Source organism: Cervus canadensis, chromosome 6 (assembly GCF_019320065.1).
Source record: "Cervus canadensis isolate Bull #8, Minnesota chromosome 6, ASM1932006v1, whole genome shotgun sequence".
NCBI lineage: Eukaryota > Metazoa > Chordata > Mammalia > Artiodactyla > Cervidae > Cervus > Cervus canadensis.
The window spans coordinates 91,116,573-91,135,331 of NC_057391.1; the positions used below are offsets into that span (position 1 = coordinate 91,116,573).

General features: G+C 47.4%; 1 protein-coding gene across 1 annotated transcript in view; it reads left to right on the forward strand.

The window, feature by feature from the left end:
- Positions 1–853: 853 nt before the first annotated feature.
- LOC122444333 (translation initiation factor IF-2-like) overlaps positions 854–18,759 on the forward strand; it is a 113,154-nt gene continuing 95,248 nt past the window's right edge. Inside the window, exons 1-3 of the mRNA XM_043473038.1 lie at positions 854–956; positions 1,090–1,291; positions 2,027–2,896. Coding sequence (XP_043328973.1) covers positions 854–956; positions 1,090–1,291; positions 2,027–2,896 — 1,175 coding nt within the window. The remainder of the gene's footprint in view (positions 957–1,089; positions 1,292–2,026; positions 2,897–18,759) is intronic.

Here is an 18,759-nt window from a genome sequence, read left to right on the forward strand (position 1 = left end):
TTCGTTTTCCTTCGGGTTGGGCCATAAGTTACTCCCCCCGCCACCCCCCAACCCCAAAGTCTTTCTCCAGCCGTGCTGGACTTCAGCGGTCTGGCATTGAGTTCCCTCCAGCGCGTCTTCTAGGCGCGCCACTGGTGACGGCGAAGGCGGGAGGAGCCCACCAGGCTGAACTGGGATTGCGTTCCCGACTCCGGGGGCGCTGGGCGCGGGGAGGGGGGCGGTTAACGCCTCCCAGCACTGGGTTGAGAGGCGAGGCGGACAGCAAGGAGCTCGCGAGTGGAGCCTCGCCAGCTGCCACCGCGCCCCAGCCTGGAAAGATGCCTCCTCCGCCACGCCGACCGGTCTCGGGCTAGTCCCCGCGCTTTCAGGGCCGGCGCGGTCACTTCTCGTTTGTAATCAGGCCCAAGATCAAGGTTGCCTGTTGAGGTCGGGGCACTAACCAGGGAAAGGAAGTATCCAGAGAGGGCGCCTGGGCGGGCTGAACCCATACTTGATGCCGGGTAAACTCCCGGAGCGCCTGGGGCTCCGGCCGGCGGCGGCGGCGGCGGGTGGAGGAGGAGGCCACCAATGCTGTGGTCCCTGAGGCTCTGATGCTGGCACCTCCCAGCAAGATGGCACTCACTGTCAGCCTTGGTCCTCTTAACTTCCCCAGCCAACCCCCAACCCGGGATGTGTATGAATCACACGCTGAGTTTAGGGGAGGAGGGCGGTTTTGTCATCTGTAAGGCAAACGCATTTTCCTGGGCCACCTTCTCAGAAGGCCACGCGGGAGCAGCGGCCCGCGGGCACGACCCCGGGTCGTGTGTGCGTGTGCGTGTGTGTGTGAGCGCGTGTGCCAGCGTGCGTCTCGAGCATGCGTCTGGGTGGATCTCGGCGCGACTTGTGCTTGGGAGGCACTTTGGGCCTTCCTCCAAGTCTGCCTAACTCCATGGAGGCGCTCACAAAACGTGAAGGCGGTAGACACACAGGGATGCGAAGGAAATAAAAACAATTAGGAAAGTGGTGCCAAGTGACTTAGACTCCGAACCGAGAACGGGGAAATCAAACCCGGATGGTCACCTCCCCCGCCTAACTCTTCTGCCGCGATAGCCGAGCGGGTCCCTCGGGAGATGTTCCTAGGCCGCCTTCTAGCTCGCGGGCTGCTTCCCGCCCGGCTCCACCGACGGCGCGTCTCGGCGCAGCCCCGCGCTTGGCGCGAACTCGTTCTCCCTCTTCTGTTCAGCTTGAGCCTTTCTCCAGACTTGTTAAAACATGACAGCAACTTGCTGGAGGCAGGAGGAACAGTAATGAAGTGAGAGGAGAGAAGCAGAAGCTTCCTCCGCCCCCTCTTTTCCATGAGAGACGTGGACCTGGTTTTCTTACGTTCCTCTTTAACCTTTGCAAGAGATCGCCGAGTGGAAACGGAGCCTGTATGCAAATCAAGCTTCCCCCCCCCCCCCGCTGTCAAACCTGTTTGCTAAACGAGGCGTCTGAAAGTGGTCGTTCCTTGTCATCTGTGGGGCAAATGAACGAGCTCTTTCCAGCGGCCAGGGTGCAAGGAGAAAATGGGGGTGTTTGAATTAATTATATTAAACTTTGGATTATTTCCCGGTTGAATCATTTAAGAAGATCCGGGATCAGGGAAGGAGGGGTGGGGTAGGGGGCAACTCACCAAGGTTGCCTGCATTTGAAATTACGCCATCTTGGTTGAAAGATGTATTTTTTACCCTCTAATCTCCCGTTTCGATCATCCCTCAGCGTCTAAGTCCTAGATCAGCTGGTTAAGGACCACGCCGGGTGGGCAAAGGGGGGAATCAACTTTCGGCTGTTCCGACGGTGGCCGCATCCTTCAGAGCTGGGCTGGGAGGGTGCAGCGGAGAGAGTGAGCCAGGAGGGCGGGCGCCGTCCGGGCGGCACCCGCGGGGTTGGCCCCGGCGCTCGCCGTGGCCACGCGCTCCAGGGAGGACAGGGTTAACGGCCGCGGCTGACTTTGCCTCTTGGAAAGCTTGGGGTTGCAGCCGCGCCTCCCGAGCATTCTTTAAACCAGAAATGTGGGAGGGACTCCGAGAGGGAGGGCGGAGGGGAGGGAGGGAGGGAGAGAAAGAGGACTCGAGGAGGGGAGCGCGCCAGAGCGCTGGGGACCGAGGCAGAGGAGGAGCGCGGCAGCGGCGGAGGCGATCCCGCGAATTCCTTCCAGTAAACACCTCCCGGGGGTGTCCGGAGGGCTGGGGGTGGGCGCCGCGGCGCCTACATTAGCCCGGCCGGGCTGTGCCCAGGCGGCAGTCGGGTCTGAGCCGCCGCGGTACTCAGCGCCCCGCGCGCCCAGCGCTGCGCCCCGCGCCCGGCTCGGCGCGATCGGCTCCCCGGCGTCTAAGGCGCGCCCGCCCTCCCGCCCGGCTCTCCGGCTGCCCTCCCCCGGGCTCCTCCGTCTCCGAGGAGCCCCAGGCGCTGCGGGGCCGCTCTCCGCCGCGGTCCCCCGCTCCCCCGCCTGCTTGCGGGGCGCGTGGGCTCGGCGGAGGCGGAGAGGGGAGGCTGCAGGCGGGGAGAAGAGGCGGGGGCCGCGGCGGCCGGAGCCCAGAGGAAAGTGGCATGCCCGAGCCCTGGAGGCGGAGGTGGCGGAGGCGGCCGCGGGGAGACGATGCAGCGGCTCCGTAGGGGAGGAAGGCGAGAGCGAGCCAGGCGAGCCGGGCGCCCGGGCGCCCGCGGGCTGCGGGGAGGCGCGCGCCACTCCGAGGCTCTGGCCTCCGCACCCCCGCGCCCCGACGCTGCGGGAGATAGGGCCGGGCTCCGGCAGCCGCCGCCGTCGCCGCCGCCGCCGCCACCCGGAGAACGGAGCAAAAGTTTGGATCTGGGGGAGGACGCGGCGCCGAGCGGGATTTCTACTGGGGCCGCCAGGAGACCTCCAAAACCTTCGCAGGTAATGCGCACCCCCCTACCCTCCCCTTCCCGGCGGGTCCGCGGGGCTCCCGCTCCCTCCCCCAGCGCCTTTTCAGACGCTCGCCGGATCTGGCGGCAAGTCGGATCCAGGCGAAGTTCGAGATCCCCGGGAGTGGGCACCCAGCGCGGGGAGGTCTCCTGGAACGTGGGCGAGATCTCCGGCGCTTCTTCGCGCCGGGTGGGCAGCTGCACTGGGAGGCCAGCCTCCCCCGAGGACGGGTGGGAGCCCTCGGCCCCAGCTGGTGCCTCCTTTTGGAGCCCAGAGGACATTTAGAATCTTTCTTCAATGGCTTTTAGTATTCTCCAGTCCAAGGAAATGCTGCGTAGATTTCGCTCAGTCCCATCCTCGCCCTCCTACTCTCTCACCCCAATTTAGTGTCTTTCAAAAACGATACGAGCCCATCCTCATTCGCCTGCCCCGTTGAGCTTCTGCCAGAAAGCTACTTGGCAGGGAGGGGGCGAGGTGCGACAATACGAAGCAAAGGGAACATGTATTTTTCACCCTTTCGCATCCCCCGAGCCCTGCCTCCCTCCTTCCATTCACCTTCTGGCGTCATAAAATAGGAACTTTAGAAGTCTCATTTTGATTGAGGGAGGGTGAGAGGAACCACGCTAACCGCTGGTGGTGTGGATGTGCAGGGATCGTCTGTCTGCCCGGATGTGTGAGTGCGTGTGGAGGGTCAGTGGCGTTGCGGAGAGGCCGGTTTTCCTCGGTGGCCTGATGCACAGTGGCGTGGGGAGGTGGGGGGGTGGGTAGTGAGTGGTCGTGTGTGTGCTCCAAGCCGCGGGCCGCGGACTCACGTTTCCTGAGCAGCAACCTCTCTTATGCCCGTCAAATAGCTCCTGCGTCTCACCCGGAGAGCAAAAAGGGTCCAACCCCAACTCCCCGACGTCTTTTCCCCTAGTAGAGTTTCCAGCTTCCAAGCATCTCGGCGTTTGCTGCTCCATCATCTTTAGTGTGATCCTTATTTGTTCACCTGGAAAACTCCTCCTGCCTTCTCTTGTACATGGAAATCAGTCTCCGAGAGCTCTTGATGAATTTTAGTGGAGGGAATCTCTTGTAAAGCTTCCAGGAAGCTAATCAAGTGCAAGGCACAAATCCGTGTAAATGCTCGCGCAGAAGTGCAAGGTGCTGATTAGATTTCTTTACATGCAGCATTTGGTATGCAAAGCCTCTTCTAAATGGGAGCTGTTGCTCCCTACTCAGCTGGGAGACTCTTTAATCACCCAGGGTCAGGGAGCTTTGGGGCATGTCCACTGGCTCACGGGCTTCTTGCTAAATTTATTATGACTAACTTCTCCCAGTCAAAAGCTAATATGATGGTGACCTTCCTTCTCCCACCGATATTGTCTATGGACTTCAGCTGTATGACCTATTACATCTCCAGCGAAAAGATGACCCCCCCCCCCCGGCCCCCGAACATTTTGAGGTAGATAGAATGCAGGTTGGCATGTGTCTGGGGATGTATTTGGTCATTGCAGTATGAATCAGTATGAATGCACAATTTTAGGTTAGTATCTGAAGTGTTAGCCCTGGACTTTTTTTTTTTTTTTTTTTTATCACTGAGCAACATGCCAGATACATAGGATTGACAGGCCACCATATTAGATGAGAATCAGTCTTTGACTAAAGAGTCTTTCAGGCATGCCATGAAAAGTTGCTTGTTCGCCTACAAAGTCACTAGTCCCCCAGTACAACTTCTTTTCCTCCCCTCGTCAGAAGCCCCGCAGCAGAAGTGCAGGAGAGGGTTAAACCATTTCAGGATTATTAATAATCACATGGGTGACCGTGCAATGCCAGACTGTCATGTTGAATTGCAAGTGTCTGTGACTGGAGGAGGTTGGAAAATGCATTTTCAAACATCACTCCATGTCTCATGGCAGTAGGTACAAGAAATTGGAAAAAGAATTGAGCTATCTGCACTGTAGCAGACCTATTACAAACCTAGCATGGAAGGAATGCTGTTTTTTTTTTTTTTTTAAGATGCCTGTGTCTTAACACTTCAGTAGCTTCATTGCAGTTTTAGGAATTCCAGGGGAAGCTTTTAACACAAGAAAGTAGATTTCCAAATGATACCATGCTGGGCTGCCTCAGGTTCCCCCAAACAGGCATGTCTGATCCTGTATGCTGGGTTTCAGATACTACGATCTTATCCAGGTTTGCCTTTGACTGCCTGGATCTAATTTGAACCTCCTCTGATACCCGTTACATTTATATTCTGGCCTGCTGGAGAGTTTGATTTAGGGTTTAGACACATCTCCTGAAAGCAACCTTATATCTTCCAAGTCTGAAGCTTGGTTTCAAGAAAGGCTTAAGCAGGTAGAAGTGCAGAAGCCTTATTCTTTAGAGACCCAGTGTGAGCATCTCCTCTTCCTGACTCTTCAGTTCTGTGCTCTGCAGGGAAGAATTGCCACTTCCCCGGTCCCCAGTGTCTGAAGTTAAAAAACAGCGAGGGTGCCTGCGTCTGGCTCTCTGTTGGTTTTGCTCTGCTTAGAAGATGCAACAAAGGTCAAGGTGATGTAATTTCATTTCCATTCAGGTCAGACCCTTCTGGATAACCATCTTTCGGTATCTTTAATTTCTATTCAAGTTCATTTTTCACTAGATTACTTTAATAACTTTGTGGTTTCTGCCACAGCGATTCAAATCCAGGCCATTAGTGACCTCTATCTGTGAGAAGTGAAAACTCATTGTTTTTCTTTCTTCTCATCAGAATCTACAGATTAAGTGGGTGTGTTGGGGCCGGGGTGGGGGGTGGTGAGTAACAGCTCTGTAGTTCTGAGTATTTAGATTTTCCGACTTGATTTTTCTATTGCACAGTTCAGTATGGGTAATGATATTTAACAACAGTAATAAAAATGTTACAGGCTAATAGGCTACTAAATGGTTATTCCATATAGCATCGACTATGTGATCAACGTAAATAAAAGACCAGTGCTGTCGATTGCCAATAAAAGAATTGTAGTCAGGTAGACTCATGTTTTGAGACTTGCAAACTGCTGGATATAAGTGAAGCTTTATTGCCCCAGAGTGGTTACATAACGGGGGAAACGAGACAAGCTCAGAACATATATGTGGGAACTGGACTTCATAGTAGCAGTGTGTGTGTGTCTTTAAATTCAACGGTGCTTCTGCTGTGAACTTATGGTCCAAATCAAGGGCGAGGTGGGGTGTGAGAAGGGTGTCTGTAAACAGATGGTCTTTCAAGGAGACTTTTAAAATCTGGTTCCTAATCCAGCTTTGTCTTCTGAGCATTTTCAAATCAAAATTTCCATTTGAGCTGATTATCCTAAACAGTAATTGAAGACAAAGTTTACTGACTTTCTTAGGTGGGTGGATACCATTATCTGACATTTTCCAGATGGTTTTTGATCTCTTGGTATTTGGGAATATAGAATTTTTAGGAGGCTTTCTTTCTTTTTCCCCTGGGCAGGTTTTATACCAAAGACATTTTTAAAGACCAATTATTATTATCATTATTATTTTTAAAGTTAGACAACTATTGTATTATCCTAGCTTTATTACTTTTCCCCACCCTCCAAATTGCTTTGCTTTTTTTAAAGTTACATTCTTTTTTTTTTTCCGAAACTGCACGTTGGGGATTGGAGTAAGGTTATCAGTATCTTTTTACTCCTTTCATTAACGTGACTTCCATTTAAATATCTGTTTATAGTAAAACATACACAGGTACACATCAAGGGCCATTTTAAGACAGAGATTCTTTTCAAAGTTTGAAATATGCTTCTTTTTCAAAGACTCTGACACAAATATTGTAATAAAAATATCCTGTGTTCTGATGAATACAGAGACTTATTTCAGTCTCACGGAACAGTAAAACACTGTATTAGTAAAATAATCAGTGTTATTTTCAGTACATGGTCAAATCTGTTAGAACCTTCTTGGTTTTTGTTGTTTTTTTTTTCCTTTCCCCTTGGCGAATTTGGAATCTTTTTGGTTTACTTTGATTCTTTCTACTGTGGCTCTTTGAAGTGATTCAAAATTAAACAGTAGCTACTTTTTGGGGAAATTCATCATGTTATATTCAGGATTCCAGAGGAGTTAATGATGCAGAAAAAGTCCTGTAAAACATCTTTCTAAAAGAAGTCCTTCTCTTGCAGGCTCCCCACTTACTGGCCTCCTGTACCATTTGCAGTGAGTTGGAACTCCGATATTTATTTATTTTTCAAATACCACCTCTAACTTAATTTAATGGGGTGGGGTGTTTCTGCAGAAGAGTCCAGCGCCTTGCGTCCTTTGAACAAAGCTGTGTCATTTTCACGGACCTGTCATAAGGGAAGGTTCCAGAAAATATCCCTTTATAATGTGGGAGGTCAAAAGGCCACAACCGTGTTTCTCAAATACCTGTCAGTTATTCTGTGGATACTCAATAAGGGCACACGTTTTTCCAGCAGTTTAGCGGTTGGTTGAAAACCTCAGCCATTTTTTTTTTTTTTTTTTTTTGAGTCATTTACAAAATCAATCTGTGATGCCCTTATCTGTTCAGTGCTCATTAGATCTGGACAGTTTTTTCACTTTCTTCCCAGGTTGCTTTTAAGGGAATGAATGAGCGAGAACTTTGGCAAAAGTTCCTGTGTTTCGGCTCAATGCACAGGTCACGTGCTGTATTTCGGTTCTCTTTATTAGAGCTTTCAAGACACAGATAAAAGGATCTTCCAGCTGAACCTTTTAAGGACCTGAGCACTTTCCGATTTAAACCCACCGAAAAATATCAGGTCTCCAGGTTCATCAGGGCTATGAGGTCTCAGAACACTGACACCTCCTTCCACAGGGAACGACAGAACAGCGGCTCCTAAAATTGGTTCACAAATACACGGCCCATTGAAGTCAACAGAGGTCGTGCGGCTGAATGGAAAACATCAGACTCACATCGGTCCCAAAATAGGCCCACGTGCTGGCGTCGCTCAGCCCCAGCTGCCAGCGCCTGTCACTTTCAGGAAAGTCCGGTGTCAGGAGAGCCTGTGTGAGAGTTCTTCCCTCCACTTGGCCCCAGAGCTTGGACTTGCGTGTCTTGAAGATGGAGATCATGCAGGGGCTTTTAATATTCCTCATGGGCCTTAGGTCAAGAGGTGGTGAAGGTCAGGGGGTAGATGGATAAGCATTTGGTATGGAAGTTCCAAAAAATTCTGCTTAGACCCTGAAGCATGATATTGATTTTACTTTTTCTGTTTTTAAAATTTTTTTTTTTTATGGCAGTGAACGTCGCATAATATAAAGCATGCTATTGTAACCATACTTAACTCTACAGTTCAGTGGCACTAGATAAAGTCACTGCCATGCATGCCTTGCCATCGCCCATCTCTGGGAGTTTTCACTTTCCTAAACTGAATCTCTGGGGCCATTCAACACTACCTGCCCCGGGGCCCCAGGTCCGTCATTTACTAATGTTCTTTCTGACACTATGAGTTTGAATATTCTAGGCACCTCTTCTAAGTGGAGTCAAGCAGTATTTATGGCACTGATTTTAAAACACATTCCTCCCAATCATTTATCCCCCTCCTCTGTTATGTTTACCAGTGCTCATATAGAGGATTTAATTTCTGACTTCCTCTTCTGTGAGTTGGTCCCAGAGAGCCCCACCCACCTGGCTTCCCATTGGGTAACAGGAGCCAGAAGGAAGTTGAAGGCCACCTAAGGTTGCACAGACTCCTCCCTTAAACTATTTGACTTTGTCCGGAATGATGAATATTACATTTAACTACCTAGATGTTGAACTCTCTGATACAGTTAAGAAACTTCCTTCTCTACAAACTCACCCAAAATGATCAGAGGTGGACTTTTTAAAAATTAAAACTGTTAAAAAAAAAATCTTGTAATCGTGTAAATACTTAGATGTAAAAACAGCCTTTCACTGTCTCTCCTCCATCATGCTAGATATATGTTTGACCGTTAGCCCAGGGGTAATTTTATGATGTCAGCTTGGTGTTTTGGACTCTTGTACTGTGATGAGGAATGAGAAATAGGGAGGTTGTTTTGGAAGAAAGAAAAGATGTATTAACAGAAAGAAAACCTGTGTTCTCATGTCAGCACACCGCTTTCTACAGTGATGACCTTGGACAAATTACTTCATCTTCTGGGGACTTAATTTCCTCTCTGCAGAGTTCAACAGGGTTGTTGTGGGGTCAGATAAGATTAATGAGTGTGAAAATACCCTACTAATAATTCAGTGTTATATTCCCATGAAGAGGCATTAGTCAAATTGATACCATTCATCACTGCGGAGTGTCAAGTGCTAGGATGGTTCTAGGTTTTATGTAAATAGACAGGTAACCAAGATAGAGGGCTTCCTAGGTGGCTAAGTGGTAAAGAATCTGCCTGCCAATGCAGGAGATGCCAGAGACACCAGTTCTATCTCTGAGTCAGGAAGATCCCCTGGAATAGGAAATGGCAAACCGCTCCGGTATTCTGGCCTGGAGAATCTCAAGTGCAGAGGAGCCTCACGGGCTACAGTCCAAGGGATGGCGAGGAGTCGGACACGACTTAGTGACTGAGCGTGCGCGCACACAGCCGGGTCAGAGCGCCCTGCCCTCCAGGAGCTTTTGCTGCTTGTGAGTTCTCTGAGATACTGCTCACCAATGAAGTGCCTGGGGGTCCTCCCCATCACTCCATCCCTTCGTTTAATGGTGCACCGTCTCCTTGGGTGAGTTTGATCTATTTTGATGCAAGTATTCTGGTTAGGGCAAGTTGGGCACAAGGGGCAAACTTTCCTTCTGTGACAGTTTGGCTTGCTGTTGGAAACTGAATTTATCACAAATGGATTCCACTGGGGGTCTTTTGGGGAAAACAAAAAAAAAATATCAACATTCCCTGAAGTAGGGTTGTTTCTTTTTGGCTGGCTTTATATATTAGCCATCCACGTTAACCTTTTGCAAAAACACAGTCTTTACTAGAATAATGATGATTTTTTCAGACTTTGGTTTTGCACAATAAGGCTTATGCAGAGCATTTCCAGTCAACAACTTGTGACTGACTGCATCCCATGGGCTGTAGCCCACCAGGCGCCTCTGTCCATGGGATTCTCTAGGCAAGAATACTGGAGTGGGTTGCCATTTCCTCCTCCAGGGGATCTTCCATACCCAGGGATTGAACACATGTTTCCTGCATTTGCAGGCGTGTTCCTTACTACTGATCCCCCAGGGGAGCCCAGGGAAGCTCTACATGGATAAAAACACTCACTGCAATGAGGGGTTCTACTTTTGTGTGAATGGCATGATACTTATGAAGGAGGTATTATTTTTGTAGAGGCAAAGGTTTACATCTAATGATGAAGAAAGCTTTTTCATAGTTTCAGGAGAGATGATTTTTACAGACCCAGGTTCAATCCCTGGGTTGGGAAGATCTCCTGGAGAAGACAATGGCAACCCACTCCAGTACTCTTGCCTGGAAAATCCCATGGATGGAGGAGCCTGGTAGGCTACAGTCCATGGGGTCACAGAGTCGGACACGACTGAGCGACTTCACTTTCACTTTCACTTTCTATGGATCAGGCATGGAGTAAGACTGGAGACGTCTATGTAGGTAACGCAGGATCCCTCCACTGAGGCTACCCAGGCCGGCCAAAAGAGAGGAAGACATAAAGCCTAACGGCATGGCAGTTTCATGCATGATTGAAAACAGTGTCAGGAACCCAGAACATTAATGAAAAGGGTTTTATGTCTGGAGAGAACCTTGGGTTCTAATGCTGACTTTGTCCCTTGTGAATTTTGTAAACCATATTTTGGGGCTTCCCTGGTGACTCAGATGGTAAAGAGTCTGCCTGCAGTGGGGTAGACTGGGGTTCCATCCCTGGGTTGAGAAGATCCCCTGGAGAAGGGAAGGGCTACCCACCCCAGTATTCTGGCCTGGAGAATCCCATGGACAGAGGAGCCTGGCAGGCTACAGTCCATGTGGTCGCAAAGGATCAGACACGACTGAGCGACGTAGCTCATGCACTTTGGGGGCACATTTTAAACATGCTTTTTAGTCTTCACCTCTTCAAGTCGAAAAATGGAAGGAAATTCTTTCTATTCCCAGAGCTGTTTTTCTGAGGACTGAGATAATTGTGTAAAACGTCTGCCTGTCGGGCACACAGTAGAGGCTTAATAAGTGCTGACTGCAGATCCTTCTCTCTGAAATGATAATGATTCCATTATGTTATTCTCCCCCTCTACAAATACCTTTGCATTTCCCTGGAATCCCAAAGAAGCCTTGTGACCCCTTGAACCTGTTCACTAACAGGTTACAGCTTCTTCTGCAAAAGAAAATTTCGTGATCTTTGCAGGTAACAGCGCGTGAAAGGGACGGCAGAGGAAAGGGCCCTCTGCTCAATGGCAGAGTGAGCTCATAGCTAGCAGGGCACAGTGTGGGCTGATGGTGTGAGAAGGCCCACAGAGAAGGAACAGGGACCAAAAAAAAAAAAAAAATTAAAAAAGAGGCTTGTCCAGTTTGGAGAATCAGAAGGTGACATCAGCAGGGTCTTGCCTAACTTGTAGTTTCTTTGGTTATTGAAAGCATCACCTTTGGCACGCCAACCCCGACTCACCTCCACGTACCTTTCCACGGGCACCGTACCTGCAGCTTGTAACACGTCCCACGTCTAGACGGTGACCCTGGACATATGGACCCGTGGACCCGTGGCTATGATGTCTCTGCTGGTCCAAAGATTTTTACCAGAAAGCATTTTAAACACTGGCTTCCCACAACTCATCTCACACATGACTCTTGGCAGAGTCAAGAAAATATTTTATTGCAGAATATTAACATGTAAATCATTGCTCTGCTTATATCATGCTTATTCTGTGCTTATAGAATGATTACGCCTTGCTTGTATAATGATGGATGTTCAAATCGGTATGATGCTCCTGGGTTAACACTTCCGGATGGAAATATTTCTTTCAGAAAGCCATTTTCAGTTAATTTAAGTAAAGGGGCTTCTTACTGTGCCTGTGTTGGACCCTCCTAACAGCACTCAGAAGTACTGGTCAAAATACACACTGCTGGGGTTATTTTGCATTTATCATTATGATTGCATGTATGTATAGTATAATTTCTGCATTCTACTGAACAATGGAGACTTGGTTCTTTTTTTTTTTTTTGACACTCTGAATCCGTAAATTAATGTAGGAAGGTTATACATTTAAGATGTTAGGAACCCCTAACTTCCAAGTTTGAAAACACAGAAGCTTTTCCTATTAAAATCACATACTATATATGTAATATGTATACATATAATCAATCATATTGGAGCAGAGAGAAGCAGGCACTAGACTGTACTTGGCAAGCTCTTCACGTCTTAGTAAGTAGCTTCTGAATCAACATTCCACCCAACATAAAACAATAAGACCCTGTTTTGCTACTTTAGAACGTATTAGAGAGATTAAAATTCTTTGGGAAATGGTTTAAAATATTTTTTCTTACCCAAATAGGTAAGGAACAAGTCCAATAGTGCTGAGAGCAATGGAATTTGAAGCTCAGTTCTCATAATCTCTGAGTCCTGAAGGAATGCAAAGCAGACATCCATTCAAGTCACAAGCCTGTATCTGGGGATTTGACAAAGGTTGATTTTTTTCTTTCTTTTTTTTTTCACCATATGCCAGGCACCATGCTAAGTTTTGTGCTGAGCATTTGGGATACTCTTCAGAGAAGACCTTGTCCTTCCTCACCAGGAGATCTGATGGACCTGACCTAGAGTTCCCCTTTCCCAAACTTGACTCAGCCATCTGAGTGACCTGAAGGAGGTGGTTAAAAATGCAGGTCCTCGACCTGAGACCTGGAGATGCTGATGTCCTCTGTCCGTGATGAAGCCTGGGAGTGTGGACGCCCACGGTACTGGAGATCACTAACTGATCATCTTTGGAATTTGTCCTGAGTCAGAGGCTCAGTGGTTTTATAGTCGTCTGGCTAGAGTCACTTGTGAATTTCTGAAAGTATTTTTTCCTACATATGTTGCTACCTAGGAAACGTTGCTCCATTTAACCCTGCTCTTCCAGGGGAACCTTCGAAGTGACCAGACATCAGGGCTGTTCCATTCTCGGAAGCCGCGGTCTCCTGTGTGGTGTCTCCACCTCTGTCTCCCACTCCTGGTGTTCTCAGAGTTAGTGCCCTAGAAAAGCAAATCCCACCATATTGTTGCGGTTGAGGTTTAGTCGCTCAGTCATGTCTGACTCTTTGCGACCCCGTGGACTGCAGCACACCGGTCCTTCACTATCTCCCGGAGCTTGCTCAGACTTACTAGTCACCTGTGGCCGGATTTCCTGTGCCTCTGGATGAGGCTTATCCAAGCTTGTTATCATGACATGAGGTCCATGACAGTCTGGGTCTCAGATGATCACTCAGGCCTCATCCTCCAGCACCCGTTTTCAGCCCCGATGCTCCAAAGGTGGTAAGGCCAGGCCTGTCGATACACAGCCTCTCTCGTGCTGTTTATCCTTTACATAGCATATTACCTGCTCATTCTCCACCTGCCAAACTCTTTTCCTTTAAGACCCACAAGAATGTCACATTCCTTCCCAGTCAAAATTAGTCATTCCTTTCTTGGTGCTTCTAGAGTATTTTGCTTGTCCCATGTGAGTTCCCCGTTGAGGTTGTAAATTGTAATGCATCTGTTCCCGCTCTGGACTCCAAAACCATGGCTCCTTCGTCCCTTTGTCTAGCTGGTAATAATACTAACAATAGTGCTCAGCGCCCCAGGTTCTGCATAAATGTAACTGAATGAATAAGTATGTAATTATGCTGTACCCTCCTGGAAAACAAGAACATTCATCATCTAGTGATAGGGCCCTCTTCCTCAGAAGTGCCTTTCCATTCCTATAGATGTGGTAGCTCAATTGGGGAAAAAAGAAATGCAACCACCACTATTCTGCCTTACTCTAAACAGGTTTGTCAGGCAAAAGCTTTCTGGCTAACCCAACCTTGATCCACATCAAGTTTTCCGAACCTCACAGGAGGCGATTTCAGATGCCACACTGGAAGATCTGTTTAAAGAAGGAATACTTTTGCCTGATGAAACATCTTTCTTGGCACCGAATGGAACCATCAGTTAAGTCGATGTTCATGCAGATGTGGTTTCCATAAAATCAGACATTTAACTCACAGTGTTAACTTTGCGTCTCTTTTCTGGCAGAATTAAAGAGAGCAAAGAACTCATGACAGTGTTTTGCATTTGTTCTTTTTCAGGTTCTTGCTCCTTGTTTTTATTTTGTTTATTTTGTCTGAGGCACATTATTTCCTGATGGTGCTATCTGAGGAGCAAGGGCCCTCCAGAGAGGAGAAGAGAAGACTAGAAATCATAGAACCTTAGTCACCCTACCTCCACAAAGTAGGAGCCTCCCTTGTCCTCACGATTCGCACACTCAGAGCAAGTGCGAAGGTTACAACACATTCTAAACTTGTGTGGTTTAATGTGATCATGGCGGTGACAGAAGCCGGACTTCAGGTCCTTCTTGTTGGCCAAGAGACAGCTCTAACACTTCTGCTTTCATGGTGGATAATCAGTTGATGACAGAGGGGACTTGCCTGCAGGTGAGGCGGGTATATGCACATAGAAACATACTCCGGTCCCTCTTCCCCCCTTTGTAAGCAAAATTTTCAGTGGCTCACAAGATTAGAAGATGGTGGAGCACATTTTGACATGCCCCCACTTTAATCTTTGTTCCCCCCTGGGCCATTTCTAGACCGGCAACACTTCCAATGCTAGTAGGAGATGTGTGAATGACCAGAGATGACTTTTGATAAAGCACTCTGCTTGAGTTTTATGGACTAATCATACCCTTGCCCAAGGATTTTACAGGGTTAATTTATGGGACTGTTTAGAAAAAATACCCTTTCCTGATTCTTGAATCACGCTGGGTGTCAATAAGGCGACATTCTCATCTAGGGGGATTAATAATAATATAATAAGGGCAATAGTTAACAATGGTAATTGTATAAATTGTACAATTCATTTAGGGTGCTGCTTATGTAGTTCATGTATATTATCATGTTTAAATATTCACAAAAATCCTGGATAAGTAGTTCTATTTTAGAAATTCCACTAGTAAGTCCATTTTATGAAGCTCTAATACTTTGGGCACCTGGTGCAAAAAGCTGACTCATTGGAAAAGACCCTGATGCTGGGAAAGATTGAGGACAGTAGGGGAAGGGGATGACAGAGGATGAGATGGTTGGATGGCATCACTGACTCACAGGACATGAGTTTGAGTAAACTCCGGGAAATTATGAAAGATAGGGAGGCCTGGTGTGCTGCAGACCATGGGGTCGCAAACAGTTGGACAGAGCTTAGAGTCTAAACAACGACAATACACAGGGAAGCTAAAGAAGAAAGAACTGTATCAGATTGCTTATTTTATTGTGTGTGTGTGTGAGTTGCTCAGTCATGTCTAATTTTTGCAGACCCATGGACTGTGGCCCGCCAGGCTCCTCTGTGAATGGAGTTCTCCAGGCTAGAATACTAGAGTGGGTAGACATTCCCTTCTCCAGGGGATCTTCCTGACCCAGGGATCGAAGCTGGGTCTCCTGCTTTGCAGGCAGATTCTTTACCATCTGAGCCACCAGGGAAGCCCATCTTATTTTGTAGTTGCTGTTAGTTAGTTTTATAGAATAGGTAAGACCTGGGTAATTTCCAAAATGCACCCCAAATTTATTTTCCCATGTCTTAAAATCAAATTCCCGGACGATTGCTCATTGTCCCCTGGGCGGCGTGTGGTCCATCTTTCCACAGTTAACTTTGTTACAGGTAATTACCTAAGAAGTCACTGTTTGTTCTTTGCCACTTTTGAATGAAAACACTTCTAGTGCCTATCAGTATATTTCTATAAAATGAGAAAAGAGTCATTAATAAAAAAAATAGTGTGACAACTTCTAGCATATTTTCAGTAGTAATGAGTGTCTGTTAAGTATCTAGGAGTGAAGGAGTCAGTTATTGGAGAGCACGGTCTCCATTTCTTATCTTTACCCTTCTATCAACACTGCTAATACCTAGTTAAATGGATTGATGTGAGATGCACCTCTTTTTTCCCTGTGGAAGGTGATAATGGGCCATAGAGGGACCAGAGGGCAGGTAATAGCACAGAGTCAGAGGCTTCTGAGAGAGCCTGGAAATGATGAGCAATTGACTATATTATAAATAGGTCAGATTCTCTCCTTTTCTAAATCTATGTGATTGCTCAGGTGGTCGACCCTGTTGGGTAAAAAGATGATCCAGAGATGGGCTGGAAAAGGCTGTCCCACACTGATAGTTTGAAATAAGCCCAGCACTTACAAGTCTTCACCCAGCTGAATTTGATTTTTGACCATCCGTCCCTTTTCACCCTTTCTGCTGAGTCCACATCTCTGCATGCATTCACGCTGTGTTTTATGAATTTGGGGACTGTAATCAAGACTCTCCAATTATTTGTCCTTCCTAGTTCTGTATATTGTTGTTTAGTTGCTAAGTCATGTCCTACTCTTTTGCGACCCCATGGACTGTATCTGCCAGGCTCCTCTGTCCATGGGATTCTCCAGGCAAGAGTACTGGAGTGGGTTTCCATTTCCTTCTCCAGGGGATCTTCCCACCCAGGAATTGAACGTGAGTCTCCTGCATTGTGGGCAGATTCTTTACTGCCGAGCCACCAAGGAAGCCCCTGTATATTCTTAACTCTGTCTAAATTAAGAGGCCCGGTGCTTAATCTAGACCATGGATCTTGCTGTTTGTAAGCTCTTTTGTCACCTCACGCCCATCATCTGTCATGAGACCACTGTGGATGGGGCAGCATAACAGGATTTCTGAGTCCGGTCAATCTGGATGGGCTTGTCGATGGGGTTGTTTTTAAATGCAGGCTCTGTCCACTTTGGCGAGTGGCCCCCAGTTTCAGGACTGCATGAAAACACCAGCTCTGTTTGGCCCTCTGGTGAATTCTGTGTTATTTCTGTCTGTGCCAGTGGGGGGTCTAGCTGAATCCAGTGGAAGCAAAACGTTTGCTCTCTGCAGTTGGCAACTGAGAAGTGATCAGGCCGCATGAAAGACGCTGAAACACACCTGTGTTAGTCTTGCTGAAAATGGCTGCCTGGCCCCTCTGGACCGCCTGCATCTCTAACGCATCCACCTGCAACCCGGGGTCCCTTTTCCCTCTCCACTCTGAGTGCTGAATCCACTTGGATTTTCTGTTAGACTTCAATATCAATATGTTTTACGGGGAGCCACTCACTTTCAACACGATTTCATTCTGTGTAATCCCTAGTTCTTTATTAAACAAGATGTGCTGTCTAGAACCAGGAGTTTGAATCATCTTTGATTACTCCCTTTCACTCATTTTCAGCTGTTCCATCACCAGTCTTAAGCATTTTTTAAAAACACTGTCCTTCTTGCCCTGACTGTGGCTCCATTGCAGTTGAACCCAGGTGTGTCTTTGCCCCACTGACCTGCACACCGTAGCTACTTTTGATCGTTCTCCTGCAGATGACACTACTTTTCATTACTCGCGAGGTCAAGGCTAAACTTTTAAGCTTGACACTTAAGGCCATTCTTTCTGTGGCTTTCCTTTATTTTCCCAAAGAAAAGTTCATCTTCTCTTCTGAACTAAATTTAGGATGAGCTCTCACTTTTATCTTTATAATAGTCTCATTGCAGTGTGAAATCTTACCTAATGCTTTGTGTCCATTGTCTATGAACTCATTTAGGGAAAGGCTGTCCCCGATAAATGTTTGAGGAACTCAGTTGAACTCAGGTACCTGACTCCAACTTACCTCCAAAACTCACAGGACAAATCTCCTGTCTCCCTCTACATATACTGCTTTCCATCATTTTCAGTATCAAGCAGATTAACATTAGCAAAGTTTGCAGAAGTAACTCTTGCTTATTTGAATTGTAAAATTGCTGAATAGAAGCTTCCTTTGTTCCCTCTCTGGAACTCTCTGTCAAAGCAGTGCTCTCTTGCTTTGAAAACAGGAAGGTAGAACATTCCACCAGCATCACAAACCCTCTGTTGATATTTGTAAAATCCGTAGTCTTTCCAGGCCTCTAGGCAAGAGCAAATAGAAATAGTCAGAGGCATTAGACTTGATGATGTTGAAATGCATTCTTATAACTGAGACTTGACAGCCAAAGTGAGTGGTGTGCTGGTTTATACTGAAAGAGATGCTTGCAGCATTGTGAACCCATAGACTCCAGCTTGCTGGAATCTTTGGAGACATCTGGATGTTTTGGAAAAAAGACAACAATCACATGCATTTTATTATCTTCATAATTGTATTCTTTTAGAAAGGGAGCTGTGTAATGACAGAGGGTGGGGGTAGTATAAAGGCCATGGGTTTGGATTCAGATGGATGGATTTTTTGGTTTGTTTTTTCCAATGTTTTAGTATTTAAATTAATTTTTCTTGGAATGTATTTGCTTTACAGTGTTGTGCTAGTGTCTGCCGTACAGGAAAATGAATCAGCCACAGGCATGCCTGTATCTCCGCCCTTTGGGGATTTCTTTCCCTTTCAGGTCACCTCAGGGCATTAAGTAGAGTTTCCTGTGCCACATGAGCCGGCAGTTCCACTCCTGGGCACATACACAGAGAAAACCATAAGTCAAAAAGACGCAGATGCCCCAGCATTCATGGCAGCACTGTCCCCAACAGCCAGGACATGGGAGCAGCCCGAGCGTCCGTCAGCAGAGGGATGGGTAAAGAGGAGGTGGTACATACATGCGGTGGAATGTTATGCGGACGGGTGGATTTGAACCTGGTTCTGCTAGGGTAGCTTGAGTGTGTTTCTTCCTCCTTGTGTCTGCCTCCTTAGTTTTTAAATAGAGGACAAACAATACACATCTCATAGGATCCCTGCCATGAATAGATGAAGTGATGCTTGGCACACGTCAAGTGGGG